At 38.4% G+C, this 22,450-nt stretch overlaps 1 protein-coding gene across 1 annotated transcript in view; it reads right to left on the reverse strand.

Annotated features, from left to right (window-relative positions):
• Positions 1 to 459: 459 nt before the first annotated feature.
• The window catches only part of LOC126298104 (aminoacylase-1A-like), a 94,273-nt gene continuing 72,282 nt past the window's right edge, over positions 460 to 22,450 (reverse strand). Inside the window, exons 6-8 of the mRNA XM_049989426.1 lie at positions 8,654 to 8,883; positions 6,281 to 6,341; positions 460 to 1,589 (exon numbers count right to left, since the gene is read on the reverse strand). Coding sequence (XP_049845383.1) covers positions 1,434 to 1,589; positions 6,281 to 6,341; positions 8,654 to 8,883 — 447 coding nt within the window. The 3' untranslated portion in view covers positions 460 to 1,433. The remainder of the gene's footprint in view (positions 1,590 to 6,280; positions 6,342 to 8,653; positions 8,884 to 22,450) is intronic.

Below are 22,450 nucleotides of genomic sequence, written 5' to 3' on the forward strand. Positions count from 1 at the left end.
TTTATGGGTTCTTGCATTTTTGTAACAGCCGAGCTTCCATCACTAGAAAAGATTTCTCCCTTACTTTACATGATCTGGAATAATGAAGAAAAAAAGACATCTCAATTGTTTACAGATTCTCAATACAGAAAGCTATGTCACTTGTGAACCTGTTCACTACATTCTTCATTAATATTGTTCCTTTCAATTTTTTCTGCACCAATTTTTTTTCATTTGTGACTTACTGTTACATTCTGACATACTTAACAAATAGGTTTAGTAAGTGAAGTAATTTCAAGGATATTCCTAATGTCATAATATTTGTCCCCCTCTTGTGTTTCTGTTTTTAAAGCACCACATTGTGCTGCATAATAAGTTTCTTATGTAACAAGATATTTATTAGTTTATTTATGATATCATTTTCACGCAAGTACATTGTGAATAATTCTTATACATACTTAATTTGAAACTTTGTATAAATATAATTACTGGTTATTGTTACATTTTTAATTAGAGCAAACACTGTGAGTTTCAGCAAATTACACTCTACATAGGTTTCAGTATTTGAGGTTAAAATACAAAAGTAAAATAAAAATTTCTAAAAACAATGATGTGTATCTTCTACCATGCAACAATATTGTTAAGGCTACTATTTAAGCAAACTATTACTTTCACAAATTGCACACATTCAGGAAATCATCTTTTCTTTCTTGAAAGTAACTTCATTAGCTACCATATCATTGTCACGTATTTTGTACATGCAGAATGCCAAACATTAGAAGTAGCTGCTTAACTTTTAGCTGTTTCTGTTTTGTGACCATGTGGAAGCAATTTTATTTTTAAAATGGCCTAATGATGCATGTGACATAAGTTGCTCTTTAGACAATTTACACAACTAACATATGTATATACACATATTTTGATCAAGACAAATCCTGTCCCAAAACTTAAGTAGTTAACTATTTTGTGTATCCCACTGTGTCTTTAAGACCAATATTAATGCAGTGAGGAAACAGAAAGAAGGTCATCTGTTTTTAAGGATGAAGCAAAACAAAAATTTCATGTCCATGAAGTCACAATTGTTTGGGAGTTATGTTACCAAGACAGACCTAACAATGAACACATTTTAGAAATGTTGACACACTGAAGAGGGAACAATGTAACAAATAACAATGAGTAACAATGCTTATTTTCATTTTAAACAGACAAGGATGAATTTTCTCAGGAGAAAATGATACTACTCTCCCTCACACAAATTGCTTACATTTTATTATTTTTCAATTGAATCCTTGCTTTAAAAATTACCTCAGTAATTAATATTAAGTCTTGACTACATGATTACTTAACAGCATAGAGGAGGAGATATATATCAGTTTTCACATATTAACACTTTCTTTAGTGAAATCATTGGTGTAAATGTCTTCTTAAATATCCCAGTAAGTTACATAAATACATTACTGAGGATCTGACAGATTTGCCAGAGCAGGTATTATGTTCTCGTATATCTCAATACCTTTCAGAAAAATGCTCTCATTGAGGTATTCATCATGATCATGCAGAAGTACTGGCGTGTGATTCATTGGAGAAAATCCCAAAGCTGGTAAGCCAATCTGAAAAGTTATATTAAAATCAATGTGATTATTAAAATAAGTAACAATCATAGCCAAGTTTCAGTTTTACATTTATCAAATATGATTAATATCAGAAGTACAAACAGAAAATTTTCTCATAAATAACAGCAATACAGGCAAATGATTTCTCTCAGTTTAACTGACTTAGTAATTGACTCTGATCAACTGGCAGCTTAGTTTGGAATTCATCTGAAGTAGTCACCTGAGTTACATCAGATGGCACATTCCAGGGTTCATTTATGGAAAGAAGTATGTATACATTCAATGACCAGTTCTTATACAGGACCTCTAACTTAAATAGATTTACTGTGATCTGACCATTTATTGTGGCCAATGAGAAGAACTAATCCACCACTTTCAGTAGGACTAGAATGAAATTCTATAGCACTACTCTTACAGAAGTGATCCCACCCTTTATTGTATAAACAAGAATAATCATGAAGAAATTAACCCTGCAGTTGCTAAGACATCGATGCCAATAAGAACATAAAAACAAAATGTGCCTTTATTTACAGATATGTTACGAGGGGCACTGGCTCCGCTTCTTTCAAAAATATACTTTGGGTGAAGAACCTGGGAGAAACTATATTGACTTTTGTGAAGCCTGTGTTTGGTGTGTTTTATATTACAACTTATGTCCTATGAATAAATGATGTTTGAAAACATCAGTACATTTAGGATTTCCCAAAAAGTCATTTGTATGAGTATAGTTTATCATAATTAAATATCAGGTAATGACTTATCAGTGTTTAAAGCTTTCAGGTGATCTGTGGCACACAAGAAAGTCACAATTACAATATCATCATTATGGTGTAGTTAGCGTAGATTTTGGGGTATGAAACTATAAGCCAAAGTTTGCATTCTGCCAACTGCAAAATGTTTTACTATTCATGTTGCTTGTCAGAAAGATTCTGGAGCTTCTCTTATTAATTTAATAGACATGTCTTCTGTAATATTTGGTGTTACATACATATGAGAGTGCTCTCTAAAGAGTGAGTTGTCATCGTCAGTAATTTACAAATTAAGCATGAAACAGAAATGTGAGCAAATATTCAAAACATGATTACATGGTAAAACAAACTACCACTCAAGATAAAAAACAAAGACTAACATGTGAACAATAAAAGGTAGCAGTCTCAGCTGTCTACTAAGCCCACATGACATTTTACAAACTAGCAGCCTTAGATGACTTTTTCTAAATGGGAAACCTTCTATTAAATAACATATGCAGATCATATATATTCTGGCACTGGTACATGAATGTTCCTGCTGGTGTTTTTTCTCATTGTTTCAAATGCAAAAGAAGTTCTCTTTAATGGTAGTGAATTGCAATTTTCACAGAAACTAGAACATACTTTGCTCAAGCAACATGTTTATTTACCAACAGGGCAGCTTCTCACTTTCAGATAAAGGAAGGACAGCAATAGTTTGCAAAATTGCACTGCATGCACCAACTGAATGTATAATGAGCTGCTGTTTTACTCTGTCTACTAGAATGACTACTGCTGTCATGGTAATACCGTGACAACAGACATTTTTTGGTGCCTTCAAGAAAACCAATCGATATCTTTCAAAGCAGCGGAACCACATGACTTCTCATAACATCCATGTAAATAAAGGCAAGTACTACCCATAATACAACAACTGATGATCTGTTGTTGTCTTCTACAGTTAACTTCATTACTAACAGAGGAACCATGACTTCCTTCAGTTGTATGGTCTTCAGATAGTGGAGTTTGGAAAGACAAGTTTGCATTAAAGAATTTCAGACAAACATTTTTCTGACTTCCAAAATGCTAAAATTATTGAAGCAAAATGGTTCAAGATAAACAAAATCTTCAGTAACATTGCTTGCAAAATTATAAAATAATTTCTTCTTATTTACATCTTTCTACACATTTGCATGATATATTATTTGTCTTTACATAATGTACCAATATTCCAGATTTGAATGGTTTTATCTGGATATTTTAAAACAGTCTCATACAGAATCATAATCTCTGGACACACTACAGGCAGTGATAAAACTGAAGCTATTTATTTATTGCTCAGGTACTTCAGCCATTTTTGGTGTTTCCAAGCCTCTTTCTCCTACTGTCCACTGTGTGCCCACTGTGAATTTCTTCAGTTTGTCATTCCAATGGTCAGGTGGCCTGCCTTGTGATCTTTTTCTCTCTGGGGTTCCACTCTAGTTCTGCTTTTGCCCATCTTCCATCATTTCTTTATGTGATATGTCGTGTCCGGGAGACCTTGCATCACCAAAACTATAGCTGTCCTAGCTGTCCTTGAGAAAGCTATGACCAAAGTTATTTGAAAAGTCAAAGGAATTACAATAAATTGGGAAAAAAGTCACTAGATTTGTGGATGATACAGTAGTCCTAACCAGTATCACAATACAACTACACTCCTCTATAACGGATTTATCATAAAGTTGTGAGAACTCCTGTTATTGATCTTATGTCTTGATCTTATTTCTTTTCCAAATCTTGTTAGTGGGATCTAGGAGTTTTCTTTCCCTAGCTCTCTCATCTGTTCATAGTTCACTTTTCAAAAACTCATTTAAATTATAATTTCATAGCTTTATGTTAGTATAGGAAGAACACACTGTTCAAAAACAACCTTTTTTAAATTGCATATTACATATGGAAACAATTTTGTTTCTTACATCTCTCCTTGGCCATCAATTAACAGTTCAGATAAACATTAATTTTTAAATAGTTCTGGTTTGTTATTATTTGTCTTGTAGTTACCCACTTGTTGTGCATAGTATTTGATTTAGATAGATTTATCTTAAGGCCCACTTTTTCACAACTATCTGATAAATCCTTTATAGATGATTGCAGTTTCATTGTATTGTTGGCTAGGACTACTGTATCGTCTGCAAATCTTAAGTCAGTGAATCTTTTCCCATTCATTTTCATTCCCCTTTTGTTCCAAAAACTTTGTGTCATAGCTTTCTCAAGGGCAGCTATATATAGTTTTGGGGATATAGGATCACCCTACTTTACTCCTCTTCAAATGATAGCACAGATGTTACATACAATGTTTGTGTACTTCATATCTACATTCTGTTCAGCCAGAGCACACACAATTGCTGTGTGGCTGACAGAACCAAAAACTTTATCAACGTCTATAAAGGCTATGAATAGTGATATTTCATATTCATTGGTTCAACTAACTACCTCATGCAGGGCGATTGCACACTTTTAATTGGGCCCTGAGGATGCTGGGAGCAGAAGCTTGGGATCGGATCATAACATTAGCTGCTACAACAAACCCTGCCACCTTCTCCCTGAGCACCCATTTTACAGCCTATAAAAGGAATTAATGTGTAACAGGTTAATGCACTGCAGAATTGACATGAAAGTTGATAATGAGTCACTAGCTGGAGCAGGCACAACCTCTTCACTCATTTTTGCAAATAATATTAAAAATCACTATGTGCAACAGCACCCCAAATCAACAGTATATTCACAATGGCTCCATGTTATGGCACACAATACTGGTACGTAGCATATGTTGGCAGTGATAGTACACATTCTGGAGCAGCACAAATTCAGTCAACTTCCACTGTTCATGGAGGGGCCAACTGAATGTGAGCAATCAAATCAGTATATAATCAGTTACATTATACTCAGTGTGGCATCCAACTTGTTCTACAGTTTGTATATTTCCACAATAGCATTGATGCAATTTATCAAGACTTTAGTCAAAACTTTGTAGATAAAAGGGAGTAAACTGATGGAAGGAAGAAAAGAAGGAAGGAAAACTAGGGTTTAATGTGCCATCAACAATGAGGTCATTAGAAGTGGAGCACAGGTTCTGACTGTTATGTTAAGGATGAGGAAGGCAATTAGCCTTGCCATTTTGAAGGAATCATTCCTGTGTTTGCACAGAGCAATTTAGGAAAGTTATGTACCCTTTATCAGTAATAATTTCTATTATTTTTTTACCAGTCAAAAGCTTTAACTTTTTTCCAGATCCTTTTCTTCTCTAGTGCTAATTTTATGGCATATTTGTTTTATCTTTTTATATCTGTTTTTATTTTCTTCCTTGTACACTTACACAGCTCTGAGTATGCTGTCATGCCAACACTTATTTAAATTTTCACCTCTTGTCCTAGCTATTAACTTCCCTGATCAAACTGATTTTAACTGGTATATCTTTGATTGTTCTGTTTTGCTTTAAAAAATATAATCTGTTTAATTCAGAGTCTTGTGATTTGAACACTTACAGTGGCACAAAACAGTTCAACTAATAAAACATGAGCAGCTGGAACAGTAAATGGTGTATTGCCTGTAAAGGTATGTGCCAGTTTCTCTTCCAGACAGGTATAGTTAGGAACAATAACTGAAAACAGACTGAAAAATAAAATAGATAATTCTTGTCAAGTCAAATTCTTGTAGCTTCGTGAACTTTCAGATTACTGTTGGGCAACATCTCTTGCACCAATTTTGGTTAGACATAATTCTAAACATCCTCTCCTTCCAGAAACTTAATTTTTTGAGACAAATTATCAACCCAGCAAAACAAAACACTCTCATTAATAGAGTACACTTGAGTACTTGTGAAGTATTTGGTAACATTCTGTTTAAGAGTATATCTGATTAATGTAAAATTTTATCCTGAATAATAAGCAGTCAATGCATAACAGAATTTTACTTATTTACCCCTCTAATATATCGGCTGTCTGTGGCTGCAGGAAATATTTGTGGCACCAATTTGAGGTTCCTGAAATAAATAGAACCACACAGTAAATGAAAATTATGCTAAAGATAAGAACTAAAGAGCACTCAATTAAATTTAATGGTAATGTTTATTTAACTCTAAATATCAATACTTTGATGCCGGATTGATCATAAGGATGACAATCAGAAGGGTAAATTCAAGTAGATCCCTTAATACAGAGAGAAAAAAAAATATTTTGAAATCCAAATGCACACGACAATAGAGCTTACAATTTTATATACAAATTCATAAAATATTTTTTCAAACCAACATGCATTCACATCTTCTAAATGTGAGTGAAATGTTAATATCACCAGCAAATAAATATTTTCCTTTTAATGTTTTCTGAAAAATCACTGATTTTTACAAACAACAACACTGGTCATAACAATACACTGAGGAACACACATTTTACTGTATTTTGGATCTGATAAAAGTGATTTTTCATGGTATTTTTTATTTTAGGTTTTTATTTTCTGTGTCCTTTTTAATTTCCGACTTATTAGAACCTCTTCTTTGCTGCTCCCTACAATCCTTGCTCCTTCGCTAAAATTTTATAGTTAACAATTCCACAAATTTGAGCTGTTATTGCTATAGTAGGAAAGTTGTGGTAGAGTGTAAATATTGTGGGAATTAAGGAGACCACTCACCAAAAAAACTGAACTCTCCTACTATAATAATAACAGCCAAAGTCTGATATTGTTGGCTGTTATCCTGGTATGTATGAGATCATTCAGAAAATTTTAGTAGGAAGTACTTTAATCTGTTTCTTTTAAGACTCCTAAGAACTGTTACAAATACCTACTAAAAGAAATTTGTGCTTCATTTACCAAAATTACAGCACTAGTAACTCAACTACACTACTTATGTAGTAAATATATTATTGATCAGCATTCTAACAATACTGTGCATACTTATCATTCACTATGTTACATTGTATAAAATATCCTTATGTTGCAGTATTTATGTCACTTTTATCTTTGTTACTGCCAGTAAATCTGATAACTGTAGAATGATTTCTGTTATAGAGGTTCTGTTTTATATTGATAGCATTCTCTTTAAAAGTCTGATTCACTAGTGCTTAAATTTCTTCTGTATTTTGTGTGGGTGGTGCAACTGTTTTTAACACTTGTTCTGTCGTCATATGACAATATCAATTTGTCTACTAAAAATGCAGTTGCTTGTTGCTGCTGTCTCCAGATATCTGCAGACATTTATATTCGAGATTTTATTACATCTATATATCTGATCCTGACTAGGTTACTTACTACTAATTAAACTTCTCAGATTCCAAACTCTTCATCAGCATAGCACAACAACATAATTAGTTTTAAACTTTACTTCTGAATTTTAAGGCTCTGTTACAGTCCAAAATACAATCTGAACTGCTGGTATTGTTTTGTATTTGATATTCACAGCAAATTAATGAAGACACTGAATTTATACATAGCTATGCATATCTAAGCCTAATGGAACTGATGTGCATCAAACAGGGCCAACCCCAGAAGTTACCAAACAACGACTGATTTTCCTAAACAGCCCCTCCCCCCCCCACCCCCCACACCCCATACACACCCTCCATCCTCATCAGAACACACCTCACCTTTAACTTAGGTTTTGTTACAGAAATTTACATTATCCTCACAATCCAGATAATTAGCCCTAGGGTAAAGCATACCTTTGTGGCATAAAACATTCCACCATCATGACCAACAGGTGGTCGCCCAAGTATCCCAAGGTTTATGGCAGCAGAAGGGTGGCAATACTGGGCAGTCCCTTATGCAGGAACCCTTAGTTTGCCAAACATACCCCTTTCCAAGACTAGCCAAGTTAGATGTATGATATGTAGATTATACACGCAATTTTTTTAAAAAAGTGAACTAATCTATGGCTAGATAAAGAAATCAATACATGTGCTGCTCCTTTCTAAATTCAAAGTTACACTTTTACCTATGAGAACTGTTTCATATTATCTATACGCAAGTGAAATACAATCAAAAACTTGTTTGTGATATCTAAACAGAGATTTTTTTTCCAAAAATTTGTTCTAGTTTGCATATTACAGTCTCTTTGCAATATTACAAAAATAAATGCACTTGATATCAATAATAATTCCATGCTGAATTTCCAGATTAATAAGTAAATATACATGCAATAAATGGAGAACTTCAGTTTTAAATATGCAGATGTTGCTTGTTAATAAAATAAGAACACTTCTATAATTTTCAAATATTATGACTGTGTTTCTAAACATTTTCTCTAGAACATTTTGTTAATAAAATTGATACTGACTTATTATCATGTCACATACTCACATTTTGTCACATTCAGCTTTGAATGCCAACCACCATGGATTTGTATTGTCCAGTTTTGTTGCATCAACTAGTGGACATTTTTGTTCATACTCCACATATATTCCTTCTCCTGCCTCTCTACACCACTTGTTAACCATTTCTTCAAACTCTGTATGTGCAACATCGAGAGCCAATCTTACATCAAACACTACTGTCAACTCAGGTGGGACAACATTTGACTGAACTCCTCCCTGTCACACAAACACATTAGGTAAAAATGGGATACACCATAACAAGTTTTACAAGAAACTTAGTGCATAACACTGTCTTAAGAATTTATTCTTTAATATTCTGTACATTCATTTTATCACAATCATCTAGTTAGCACCTTTTCCATTTGCTGTAATAACTTAAATTTAAACTAGACCAAATATACTTCTTACTGATTTAAACTCTTCAGATTTACAAGTTTTTACAGTGTTACACAAATTCTTTGTCAGCATTTGTTTATTGCACCCATTAAATCTGAATGTGAATTTTTATTATACCAAATAAAAAGTTTCTGAGCTTCTACAAAACTATTCAAAACCTCAACTTTATCACTGTGTTTGATCTGCATTTCACACCACAGTAACCTTTTTAGAAACATTTATCATGAGTATATACGGGTGACACATTTCAGACTGTGACATTTCCTTTGAATGGGCTGATTCAGTCTGACTGCAAAAAACACATACCTTTTTTTGCAACCAATGTATTTATGGTAAACATATTTGCTCTTGTACCAGATTTCTCACAATCTATACTGGTAGTCTCTCCAATGATTTATTCTACTAAAGCCACTAGCCCACTGACATCCAGAAACTAATCACTCCCTGCCATTTCCCCCTAATCCCTTCCAACTACTAAGTTCCTGGTATCAAATCACCAGACGCAAACTGCAAACATGAGCTACAAGGCTTGGATCTACTGCTCCTGTAGAACTGCCTCTCAAAGTTGCACACAGAAATGACATTATATGTATTGTAGTAGTTACAAATTTTCAAGCATAATAATTTTCAAGAAACTGTCACACACAATTCATTCAGAACAGTTATATTTATAGGACAGTGCTAAAAATTTTACTAAAATGTAATTACTCCTGCTCAAATGAAGGAGCCATAAATCAATCATTATAAAAACTTTTTCATAACTGGAAAGACCTTGTGTTCATGTATGTGAACTGTACAAAACTTTAATCGCTGTACACTCTGATAAGACCAATTGTAAAGAAAATTCTGAAACTTCACTAAATGTCCCGATTGTGATCCAGCTTGCACAATAATGCACATGAAAATCTGGCAAGCAATAAGCAGGCTTTCTTTCAAGAGTGATAAGTGCCACTGCTTCTGTGGCTTGCTTACTTCCCTGACATATCTCCCATTTAATGTGTATTGATTTGACTATTTGGTAACTAGTCCATCATTATCCTCCAGTAACTACTAATCCTACATTGTGAACTTCGATATTAACCATGTAGAAGCACACTATCCCACATAGATATTAAAGTCAGCTTTAATTGAATGTGACAATGTTAAAGCGATCTTTTTACTAGAGATATAATTTTTCACAAACATCAGTATAGTTTTATATTATTCATTATGCTGTTATTATGTATAAATTACAAATTACACGAGCAATATATTACTCTGAATAAATGTTATGTAGAAATTTAGTATTTGTTAAGACCCACATCCCTTGATATATGTTTAACACAGTGAATTGAATGCTTATACATTAAAATATATATACACAAGAATAAAGGAAATAACAGATATTTTATGTGATGTGCTTACCTGTAGGTACTATCAGATAAAGCATGAAACAGATCACAAATCACTTTAGTTTGTAACAAACAGCAGGATAAAGTCAAACTATGTCAAAAACATTGTATTAGCCTCATGCAGGCATTAACTGCTGTATCTTACTTTTGCTGTAAAGACCAGCATGATACTTCACAAAATTAGGTAACACTCCAAATGTAGGTTACTGATATGCTTTTCTGCAGAGTGCTGATTATTTGTTTAATGTAGTTCCTTGTGACTGCCCAGTCATAATACTGCTTAATCATCAATATAAATCTCCAAAAAATTTACATCAGTGCTTTTATGTATTTCAGCTACCTGTTCTATGTCCCATAAGGTCCACTTCAGATGTTTCAGATGACTGACCCATTGGGCTGAATGTTTCCAAGCAAAAGAAACGTAGAATGCATACTAGAGCATTGTTTACAATGATAAAAGTGAGAAATGTTTTTTAAAAAACAAGACAAAAACAACTGTTCTAGAACTAATTCACATTAATTCCCACAGGTGACAGTATAAAACTGGATCTGGAAAACATTAACTCAAGCCTTCAAACTGTTAGAGGCTTAAGATAAAGGTAAGAGATAAAAGCCCAAAAACTCATTTCAAGCAAAATAAATTTCCATTTCGATACACTGTGTAGTTTAGATGATGAAGCCTAGTTTAAAATGAGAATCTTTTTAATTTCCCTGTTTATTTATGAGTGTGCTGATAATGTTGATCTAGTGGAAAAGCTAATGAGCATAGGTGATAAATTATTTAATATTATTAATGAAATTGGTTTGGAGATAATTGTTCAGAGAAACATTAAATTGTCAAATAACAATGGTACAGTTGCTCACAGTGTTCATAAATAGTGAAAGGGGAAGAACACACACTTTTTAAGATAGTATATCAACATATATATGTATAAAAGTTGAGCTTGAAAGGAGAAGTAAGAGTATATTCTAAAGCAGTTTTCCTCTAATTAGTAAAGAGTTCCTTTTCAACATCACTTTGATTAGATTAGATGTACTTCTCATTCCAACAGATCCATAATAAGATTTTCCAGGATCCAGACTGCATCACAAAAACAAGAATACACAATAAATATTTACAAAAAAAAACAAATATGCTGTGCACCTTCCACTTATACCATGTGAAATGGTCATAATGGATGTGGAATAAGTAAAAGAATTTAACATATTTTCATTTAAAATGTAATAAACTTCTTGTAATAACATGTAAATGTTCAATACACTCAGGTGCATATGATAATTGTTATGTTATTGTAGCCATACATCACCAAACAGAAAAATCATTTTACAACACTTATTTACAATGATTGCATTACTGTACTGAATTTGTATAGAAGTCAGATTGTAGTTCTGCTCACATTATTTGATATTATTAGCAACATTACACATTAGTGTGCACAGAACCACTGTTTGCATTGCACCAGACTTTTGTTTTGTGTTTCAGGAGCCACTTGTAGTGGTTACAGCCCCTAGTTGAGCAAGAACTTTCATAACAGCAGTGGCAGCAGCAGCTGCTGCTAATCAGAGCAGTGCGAGTTGACATAGCTTCTCGTAGCAAGCAGTTTATTTCAAATTTTGTTAGTGTTATTTAGCATCAGTCCCTATATTTCATACATGTTTGTGTATTTATCAGACACAGTTCCACACTTCATTGACTGTATAGTTCATAGAACTGCTCTTTGCATCACATCTGTGATTTGTGTTTCAAGAGCCACTTGTGGTAGTTAGATCCACCAGTCGAGTGATAACTCTCATAGTAGCAGCAGCCCATCAGATTTTCAAACAAAACTTAAGTGATACAGAAATGCTTCGGGAATTCAAATAGGAATCCCTGGAGGGAAGGGAATTTAGAGAACTGGCATTTGAAGCTGACTGCCGAATGATTTTACTGCTGCCGACTTACATCGAGCGAAAGGACCACAAAGATAAGTTACAAGAAATTAGGGCTCATACATACAGTCGTTTTTCCTTCGCCTTGTCTGCAAGTGGAACAGGACGGGAAATGACAAGTAGTGATCCAGGGTACCATCCCATCCGCCACACCCTTACGGTGGCTTGCTGAGTATCTATGTAGATGTAGATGTAGATATGGATGTACTGTGACTTGACACAAACTCTCATAAAAAGCAACTTACTTTACATTTCGTCAGCTTTAACTTCAATTCCTATGTTTTGTGTGTGTGTGTGTGTGTGTGTGTATTTATCGTGCCATCTTTAGTATGGACAGGAACTGTGATTGCTGTGTTCAGATGTGAACTGAGTTAGTAACACTTTGCTCACAGCTCCAGGCAGTGTTGGCTTTGGTCACGGAGCTTGAGGCTGCTGCCAATGGGCTTGATGGTGGGGGGCCAGGTGGGGCGATCCAAAGGACTAAAGTGGCTGCCTCAGGCTTTGATGTTGATCCCTTATCCATGGTCGAGTGGTAGATCATTCCAAGTTGTGGCCGGCAGAGAAAGATTTTCCGAGGGGCCAATCGGAGGGCCTTCCTGGTTCGTCTGACGGACTGGTTTTGGGCGCTGTCTGCGGCGGACAGAATCCGTGAGCCGGATGAAGTTGCTCACCCTGTTCCAGAGGAATCCTCTCGGCCTGTAAGGTCTTACCACTGATGGGGATTGAGATTACTTGCAGTTAGGAGCTCCAATGTTAGACTCATAATGGGTCCTCTTTGGGATATGGCTGCGAAGGAGGGGAAGGAATCCAATGGGCACTCTGTGCACATACTGGAAGGAGCAATTACAGATGTGGAATGGTTGCTTCCAGATGCCATAAAGAGCATAGAGTGCAGTCAACTGCAGATGGTGGCTAATGTTAGCACTAACAATGTGTGTCCCTTTGGATTGGAAGAGATCCTCTCTGGTTTCTGGTGGCAAGCTGAAGAAGTAAAGTCTTGTGGTCCTTTGGAACAGAGCCGAGTGCAGAGTCTGAATAAGAGGCTCAGGCGGTTCAGTGACCGTGTAGGTTGCAGATTCCTTGACTTGTGCCATAGGATGGGCGGTTTCTGGCTTCCACTAAACAGGACAGAAGTCCACTATATGCAGGAAGAGTCTGCACGGGAAGTGGGGTCTAGGTGGAGGGGACTGAGCGGCTTTTTAGGTTAGAGAGTCTCAGGAAAGTGCAGGAAGGACTTTAATTTCGAACAGTGCAGGACGAACACAAAGACGGTACACAATCAGTATTGCAGTCGTAAACTGTCGTAGATGTGTTGGAAAAGAACCAGAGCTTCAAGTGCTTAGAGAGAGCACTGAATCTCAAATTGTTATAGCCACTCAAAGCTGGTTGAAGTCGGAAATAGTTCAATTGAAATTTTTACAAAGGATGCAACAACACTGTTCAGAAATGACAGATTAAATACCGTCGGTGATAGAATGTTTATTGCTGTCAGAAGCAGTTTATCTGGTAGTGAAACTTAAGCAGACAGTTCCTGTGATTTATCTTGGGCAGAGCTTATACTTTACAACCAGAACAAATGAATAATTGGTTTCTTTTGCCGACCCCCTCCTCCTCGACCCGTATTGGATGATACACGTGCTGAACAGCTCAAAGCAAATTTAAGTGTCATTTCAAATAGGTACATCACTCATACCATTATAGCTGATGGTGATTTCAATCTATCCTCAATATGTTGGAGAGAATACAGGTATAAAGTCGATGGTAGGCATAAATCGTCGTGCGAAATCTTACTGAATGCCTTCACGGAAAATTTATTTGAACAACTAGTTCAGGAGCCTCATCGAAGTGTAAATAGTTTCGAAAACATCTCTGATCTCTTAGCAACAAATAATGCTGACGAAATAGGGGGCATCATGACAGATACAGATATTAGTGACCACTAGGTAGTTGTAGTTAGACTGAATACCGTAACAGCCAAACCCCGCAAAAATAAACGTAAATACATTCTTTTTTAAAAAAAAGAAGCAGATAAAAATTCGCTTAACAGTTTCCTACTAGACAGTCTCCAGTCCTTCCAATCCGATTATGTAAGCGTCGACTAGATGGCGTTTAAATTCAAAGAAATTGTATCAACGGCAACTGAGAGGTATTCCGAAATAAGAGATGGTTATATTATCCCGTTATAAGATATGGAAATAACAGATGGTAAACAGGCCATAACATTATTGCAGAAGCAACGAAAAAAGTTGAAATGAATGTAAAATCCTAACACTGACGAAGTTTTACAGAAGCTCGAAATTTAGCGCAAACTCAATGCGAGATGCTTTAATAGTTTCCACAACCAAACTGTCTCGAATTCTGTCAGAAAACCCAAATAGATTCTGGTCGTATGTAGACTAGCGGCAAGACGCAATCCATACTTTCACTTTGCTTTAGTGGCACTGTTGTTAATAACGTCACCATTGTCATAGCAGAGTTACACTGTTTTCCGAAATTCCTTCACAAAAGAAGATGAGGTAAATATTCCAGAATTCGAATCAAGAACATCTGCCAACATGACTAACTTAGAAGTAGATATCCTCGGTGTAGTGAAGCTGCTTAAAACACATAAGAAAGGCAACGCTTCGGGTCCGGACTAAACACAAATAATTCTTATTACACATTTTAAGTAAATATAATAATAAATCAACAGTACCACCCTCTTAAGAACATTATTTGTCTGTTTTACTGACATGTTTGTTTACAGATGTGCTGCATTCAGATGGATTTCCTTACGTGTTCTGAAAAGTGTCACAGTTGACAAGTGACCATGTTTCATACTTACACATTTCACTTTATATTGTTCGGAATCAAGCGTCGTTCCAACACAGATGGCATTTAGTCACCTCTTTAGTGATGATGGCAGCATTAAGCATACACCTGTGTCGTCCGCTTTGACCTAAGAATGCTACAACTTGAGCTGAACTGTCTGCCATGTTTTCCCCAAAATATAAGATATTAATATTGTCACGTAGAAGAAGGTGTAATTAGATCAATGACGAACACTAACTTCACTTAACGAAGGTTTATTCAGCACTTGCACATACAAGAGCGCGGAACGAACTGCCTCGGGCCAGAACACACACGGTATATACAGGGTGTTACAAAAAGGTACGGCCAAACTTTCAGGAAACATTCCTCACACACAAAGAAAGAAAATATGTTATGTGGACATGTGTCCGGAAAAGCTTACTTTCCATGTTACAGCTCGTTTTATTACTTCTCTTCAAACCACATTAATCATTGAATGGAAACACACAGCAACAGAACGTACTAGCGTAACTTCAAACACTTTGTTACAGGAAATGTTCTAAATGTCCTCCATTAGCGAGGATACATGCATCCAACCTCCGTCGCATGGAATCCCTGATGCGCTGATGCAGCCCTGGAGAATGGCGTATTGTATCACAGCCGTCCACAATACGAGCACGAAGAGTCTCTACATTCGTACCGGGGTTGCATAGACAAGAGCTTTCAAATGCCCCCATAAATGAAAGTCAAGAGGATTGAGGACAGGACAGCGTGGAGGCCATGGAATTGGTCCGCCTCTACCAACTCATCGGTCACCGAATCTTTTGTTGAGAAGCGTACGAACAATTCGACTGAAATGTGCAGGAGCTCCATCGTGCATGAACCACGTGTTGTGTCGTACTTGTAAAGGCACATGTTCTAGCAGCACAGGTAGAGTATCCCGTATGGAATCATGATAACGTGCTCCATTGAGCGTAGGTGGAAGAACGAAACTAAAATTAGCTCTAACATGGAAATTAAGCGTTTCCGGACACATGTCTTTATTTGTGTGTGAGGAATATTTCCTGAAAGTTTGGCAGTACCTTTTTGTAACACCCTGTATACAGCTACAAAACATTCCAGTACAATGATTCTTGACATTTGTGGATACTTCTAGAATGTCCTCAAAGCGAATATAGAAATTAAAATTTTTCAGCTCAGGTGAGTTTTGAACTCACGACACTCCGTGCAAAAGTTTAGTATCATAACCACCATGGTGCTACTCAGCTATTTCTGCGACATTGCTTCCTCCTCAAAAGAACAGCGTGTCGGTGTTGTGTCCTCTTAGTCTGGGCATGAGTCATCGGTCCTGCATATTCTGACTCCCGATGACTAATGTTCGCCCTGGCAGTGATCTTCTTAGAACTTCCCTTGCCGCTACGTTCTTCGTCACCTTTCCGCTTGTTGCCTGTCGCTGGAGCTTCGAATTTACCCTGAGTTTCTGGATCCTTATAGGGCTTCATTCGAAGGGCGTGGACCGTATCTCTGATCTTTCGTCATCTTGTGTCGGGGTCGAAATCTTCAACTTCATAAGTAACATCAAAACCAACTGTCTTACAACCTTATAAGATCCAAAGTAGCGCCCGAGGAGATTCTCAGAGGGACCAACCTTCCGAAGATCCAGGCGACGTCACCAGGCTGGTAGAAAACAGGGCGGTGGCTACCTTCGGCGATCGTTTTCTTGAGCCTGCAGCGTCCGGAGTCGAGTTAATTGCCATGCTTCCTCAGCTCTGGTGAACGCTTGGCCGATGTAGTCGTCGACCACGTCATCAGGATGTAACGGAAACACAGTGTCCATCGTCGTCGTCGCCTCACGGCCATGCACCAGGAAAAATGGCGTAAATCCTGTGATGTCTTGTTTTGCAATGTTGTTGGCAGACGTCACGAAAGATAGCACCTCATCCCAGTTGCTCTGCTCAACACTGACGAATATTGATAGCATGTTGGTCAAAGTCTTATTAACGCGTTCAGTAAGCCCTCAGTAAGCCATTTAGTTTGCGGATGGTAGGCAGTCGTCATGTGATGAGTAATGTTGCACCGACAGTTTATCTCTGTCACAAGATTCGATTGAAAAACTTTCCCTCGACCGTAATTAACGACCTTGGGCCACCGTGTATTAATAAAATGTCTTCTACGATGAATTTGGCTACCTTGGATGCTTCGGCTGTTTTCACGGCTTTTGTTAAGGTATAGCGTGTCATACAATCAGTGCAAACAATAATCCTTCTACTGCCACTAGCAGACGTTTGAAATCGTACGAGGAGGTCACTCCCAACACGCTGGAAAGGCGTTTCGGCTAGTGGAATTGGTATGAGTCGGCCAGGTGGTTTCTGAGGAACTGCCTTTCTCCTCTGGCAGTCTCTAAAGTGGGACACATTAGTGACGGACACTCCTAAGTAAACCTGGCCAGAAATACCTCTTGCGGTTTCTATCGTATGTCTTAATGAATCCTAAATGTCCGGCCTCAGGTGTTTCATGGAATTTCTGTAGAACATCTAAGTGCATGCGTTTAGGAACCACTGGTAGCCACCTCTTTCCAAACGGATCAAAAGTTTACTTGCAAAGTAATCTATTAACTACCTTAAATTGTCCTTTCACATCCTCTGACCAATTTAAGGAAAGCATAATTTCAGATCTTGGCGTTCTCCTCCTGCTCAGCAGAGAGATCCTGCAGTGCAACGAGTCACTATCTTCATCAAGTCTTGGTCTTGTACAGGGTTTCTTGAGAAACAGTGGGCATCTTGGTGTTTTCTTCCACTTCTGTACACTACGGTAATGTCATACTCTTGAAGACGTAGTGCCCACCTGGCGAGTCGTCCTGTTGGATCCTTAAGACCTGTCAGCCAACAAAGTGAATGATGATCTGTGAATGGCCTTTCATAGAGATATTGTCGAAATTTGCACATGGCCCAGATCACAGCAAGACATTCTCTTTCTGTAGCTGAGTAGTTTTTCTCGGCTTTTGTAAGTGTCCTAGAAGCATAGGCTATAAGCTTCTCTTTTCCATCCTAAATTTGTACCAGAACAGCACCGATCCTATACCCGCTGCCATCTGTGTGTAGTTCTGTAGATGCTCTCTCATCATACAGGCCAATTACAGGGTCAGTCGTCAGAGCTTTCACAGCAAATCGAAAGAGTCTTGTTGAGCACCAACCTAGATAAATTTAGCATGGGTTTTTAACAACTCTTGGAGTGGCCTGGCTTTGGTACAAAAGCCTTTGATAAAAAGACGGTAATTAGAACATAATTCGAGGAAGCTTCTCACATCTCTAATACTTTTAGGAATAGGAAATTCCGTTATAGATCTCACCTTTTCTGGGTCTGGCCTCACACTTTCGTCTTTTGCTCCAAAGAGACACTTTGTCGGATTAAGTTTTAGTCCACTTTGTTGGAGACAAATCTTTTTATGTGTTCATCAAATGTCTCTGAGAACACTATAATGTCATCTAAATAACAAAGACACATCGTCCACTTCAGCAGCCTTAGAAGATTATCCATCATCCGTTCAAAAGTTGCTGGTGCATTACACAAACCAAACGTCATTGCCTTAAACTCACACAGACCCTCAGGGGTGATGAATGCAGTTTTCTCAGGATCGGCCTCATCTACTTCGATCTGCTAGTATCCCGAGTACATGCCCATGGTTGAGAAAACCAGACAATCCAGTGTAGCGTCAATTCGTGGAAGAAGGTAAACGCCCTTTTTAGTTATCTTATTAAGCTTCCTTAATCAACACAAAAGCGCCAACTGCGATCCTTCTCCCTGACGAGGACCACTGGTGACGACCAAGGGCTCTGCGAAGGCTGAATCATTTTCTCTACCTCGTCCCGAATTATTCGACGTTCCGTTGCTGACACATGGTATGCTCTCTGGCTTATTGGTTGTTGGTCACCAGTGCTAATCCGGTGCTTCACCGTCGATTTGTCTAATTTGAAACATTCAGCGAACTCTTGAAGAACGGCAAGTAGCTTCTGTTGTTCCTCAGAGAGATCTGGTGATAGTCGAGCTAGAAGATCTTGTCTCGTAGAGGTAGCGCTAATTTCGCCCACAGATTCGGCATAGAAGGTTTCTATGACGCTCAGCTGTTATTCAATAAAGGCTTAGCGTTTGCTATGCACATGCGTCTTGGAAGGATATGCGGTTCTCGGCGACAGATAACTATCCACAACTCACCGAATCCGTTCTTAAACGAGACGACAGAGGCTGGGATGACCAAGTTATTCTTCAGTGGTATGCTTCTCTTACATTCCACTACAAAATCCATGGGTTGATGCATGGCATGAGACACGACAGTTTCCTTTCTAGCGCTGACTACAGGAATGATCACTTCATCCAGCACACAGTCTCCACACACTCTGATGCGCATCTTCCTGTCCACAGGATCTCACCTCGTCTAGCTTAATCTTCGAGCGACCACAATCTATAATTGCCTGAGAAGCTTTCAAAAAGTCCCATCCGAGAATGACGTCATGACTACACTCTTGTAAGACGATGAATTCTAAGGGCTGTGTATGGCCACTTATACCCACATGAATGATACATCTTCCTGTAGATTTTACATATTTCCCATTAGCCCCCTTCACCAGAGATGTTTTGCTGTCGACGAATACGGTTTTCTGCAACTGGCGAAGGGAATTCTCCCAAATGACTGAATATGATGCTCCAGAGTCCACAAGAGCTTGGACTGGTCGGTCATCCATGAGGACATCGACGTTGTTTCCTACCATTTTTGTAGCGATCGACGACGGAGGATTTTTCCTCTTCGGTGGCCTCATCTCCAAGGAATGTCACACCTTTTAGTTTTCCAGGTTGCGGCGGCTAGGTGATAGGCTGGAGCTTCTAAACGGCGATGGAAACCTAGATTGAAGTGTTTGGGAGCGTCCTCTCCAGCGGCTAGCTTGCGGCGATGGTGACCTGCGTCGTCCTGCACACACATCTTCTTATTCATCTTCGTAGTCGGCTAAAATCGGTCTCCTGTCTTCTGGCGTGGTCATCATTAAATATCCGCCGCCTTTCTCGACAATAGCGCACCACATGACCCGGTCATTCGCAGTGGAAACGTACTGGTTCGTTACCCTGGGTCCTGCAGACGTCAGTCTTCCTTGTTGCCGCAACAGGTTCCTCATGTGGCATTGTAGACTTTTCCATCATTTTAAAGGGAAATGAAGGACAAGAGTTTGGGTTCAATGTCTGTTCCACTTCCTCCCATCATGAGCTCTCGAAGCGTCTCGGATTTTTGCCCGCCGTGCAATCCAAGTGCCTTCTGAACTTCAGCCGGCCGAGGTGGCCGAGCGGTTCTAGGAGCTACAGTCTGGAACCGCGCGACCGCTATGGTCGCAGGTTCGAATCCTGCCTCGGGCATGGATGTGTGTGATGTCCTTAGGTTAGTTAGGTTTAAGTAGTTCTAAGTTCTGGGGGACTGATTACCGCAGCAGTTTAAGTCCCATAGTACTCAGAGCCATTTGAACCATTTTTTATGAACTTCCTCTCTCACAATCTGACGAAGGACACTTGTGAAATCCGTTTCTTCCTCCATTATAGACATCGATACGACGTTTGGAAGCCGTTCAAACTTCTTGCGTGAAATTCTTTTTTGATGTATTGTCTCGATATACTGGCACCATTTTATGAAGTCGTCTGCTGTCGAAATCTCCTTCAGGAGTAGGGCTTGGTACACGTCCTCAGCAACACCCTTCATGAGATGTACAACCTTATCTTCCTCCTCCATTCTAGGGTCCGGTATTTCACACAGCTACAAGACGTTTAGAATGTAGGACGCTGTCGTTTCTCCTGGACGCTGTGCTCTGCACTTTAATTTATCTTTAGCCATGCACTTTTGTCGTTGTGTGTCGCCGAAATACTTGCGCAGTTCCACCTGGAATATATCCCAGCTTTTGAACTTCTCTCCTCATTGCTCTCATACCATTGCTTTGCAGTGCCCTCCAAATAGAAAAATACGTTAGCCAAAGACACGGTGTCATCCCATTTGTTAAATTTGGCTATACGCTCTTATACCTTCAGCCACTTGTTTGGATCTTGGCCATCGTCACCAGAGAACCAGGAAGGATGTCTCATGTGATGGCACACAGTTGCTGTCATCGTAACGTCCTCTTCAATACATTGCGATCTGTTGAATATGGCTTAAACTCGGGTTTGTCGCCACGTATACGGCGGCTCTGTCGTGGCCTGATGGGAGCCACTGTGTCGTCGATAATCTGCGGTGTCACAAGTTCCAATACCCAGCGTCTCCACCTGGATAATGTCACGTAGAAGAAGGTTTAAGTAGATGAATGACGAATACTAACTTCACTTAACGAAGGTTTATTCAGCACTTGCACATACAAGAGCGCGGAGCGAACTGCCTCCGTCCAGAACACATACAGTATACAGGGTGTAAACGGTATAAGGCGCAAAATTATACAGATGGCACATCTCGTAATGCTTGGCAAAAAATTCTAGTAACATGTTTGCGTATTTCCTACGGTTGTCCCAGAAAAAAAAAAACAGTTCGTCTCAGGATAATGTTTTTCGAAAAGTAGATGTTTGGCCGTGCACGTACGTAAGCAATCGGTTCCTGTTATTGCCCGCTGCGCGTATTGACATCGCGAGCATAAATCGTAAACACATAGGCAACTGCGGCCTGAGTGGCTGCGTCATTGTAATACACCGAGCGACGACAGTAGGCGAGTAGCCTGTGCAGATGTTATTGCAACTCTGTTAACTGTTAGGATGGAAAGGAGATTTACTATAGCTGAACTATGCGATATGCTTTTAATTTATGGCGAGGCAAAAGGTGTTGTGAAGGCAGCTGTACGAATTTATCGAGAACGCTTCCCACAACGACGACTTCCTACACGGAAGACATTTGCTGCTGTGCACCAAAGGTTTGTGTCATTGTAATGCGCTACTTGTATGCGATTATTATGCGTTTACATCTTAATAAAGAACAGTAGTTATCTGCACCTTTGTAAATTTTCGTCCGTATGCGACACGCATCTTCTGTTCTGATATGCTTTCCGTTTTTGTCGCATCATGACAGAATACAACTGACGAGTACGTATTTAATTTCCTTAGATTGAGAGATACTGGCTCTTTACTGTCCCGCGCAGAAGGCAGAGGCCCACAACGCGCCGATCGTACATTGGAAGTTGAGAAAAGAATTCTGGACCGCATCCAGGAGGATCCTTCTCAGAGTACTAGAAGCATCGCCCGCCACGAGGGTATATCGCACACTGTCG

This window comes from Schistocerca gregaria, chromosome X (assembly GCF_023897955.1).
Source record: "Schistocerca gregaria isolate iqSchGreg1 chromosome X, iqSchGreg1.2, whole genome shotgun sequence".
In the NCBI taxonomy this organism is placed as follows: Eukaryota; Metazoa; Arthropoda; class Insecta; order Orthoptera; family Acrididae; genus Schistocerca; species Schistocerca gregaria.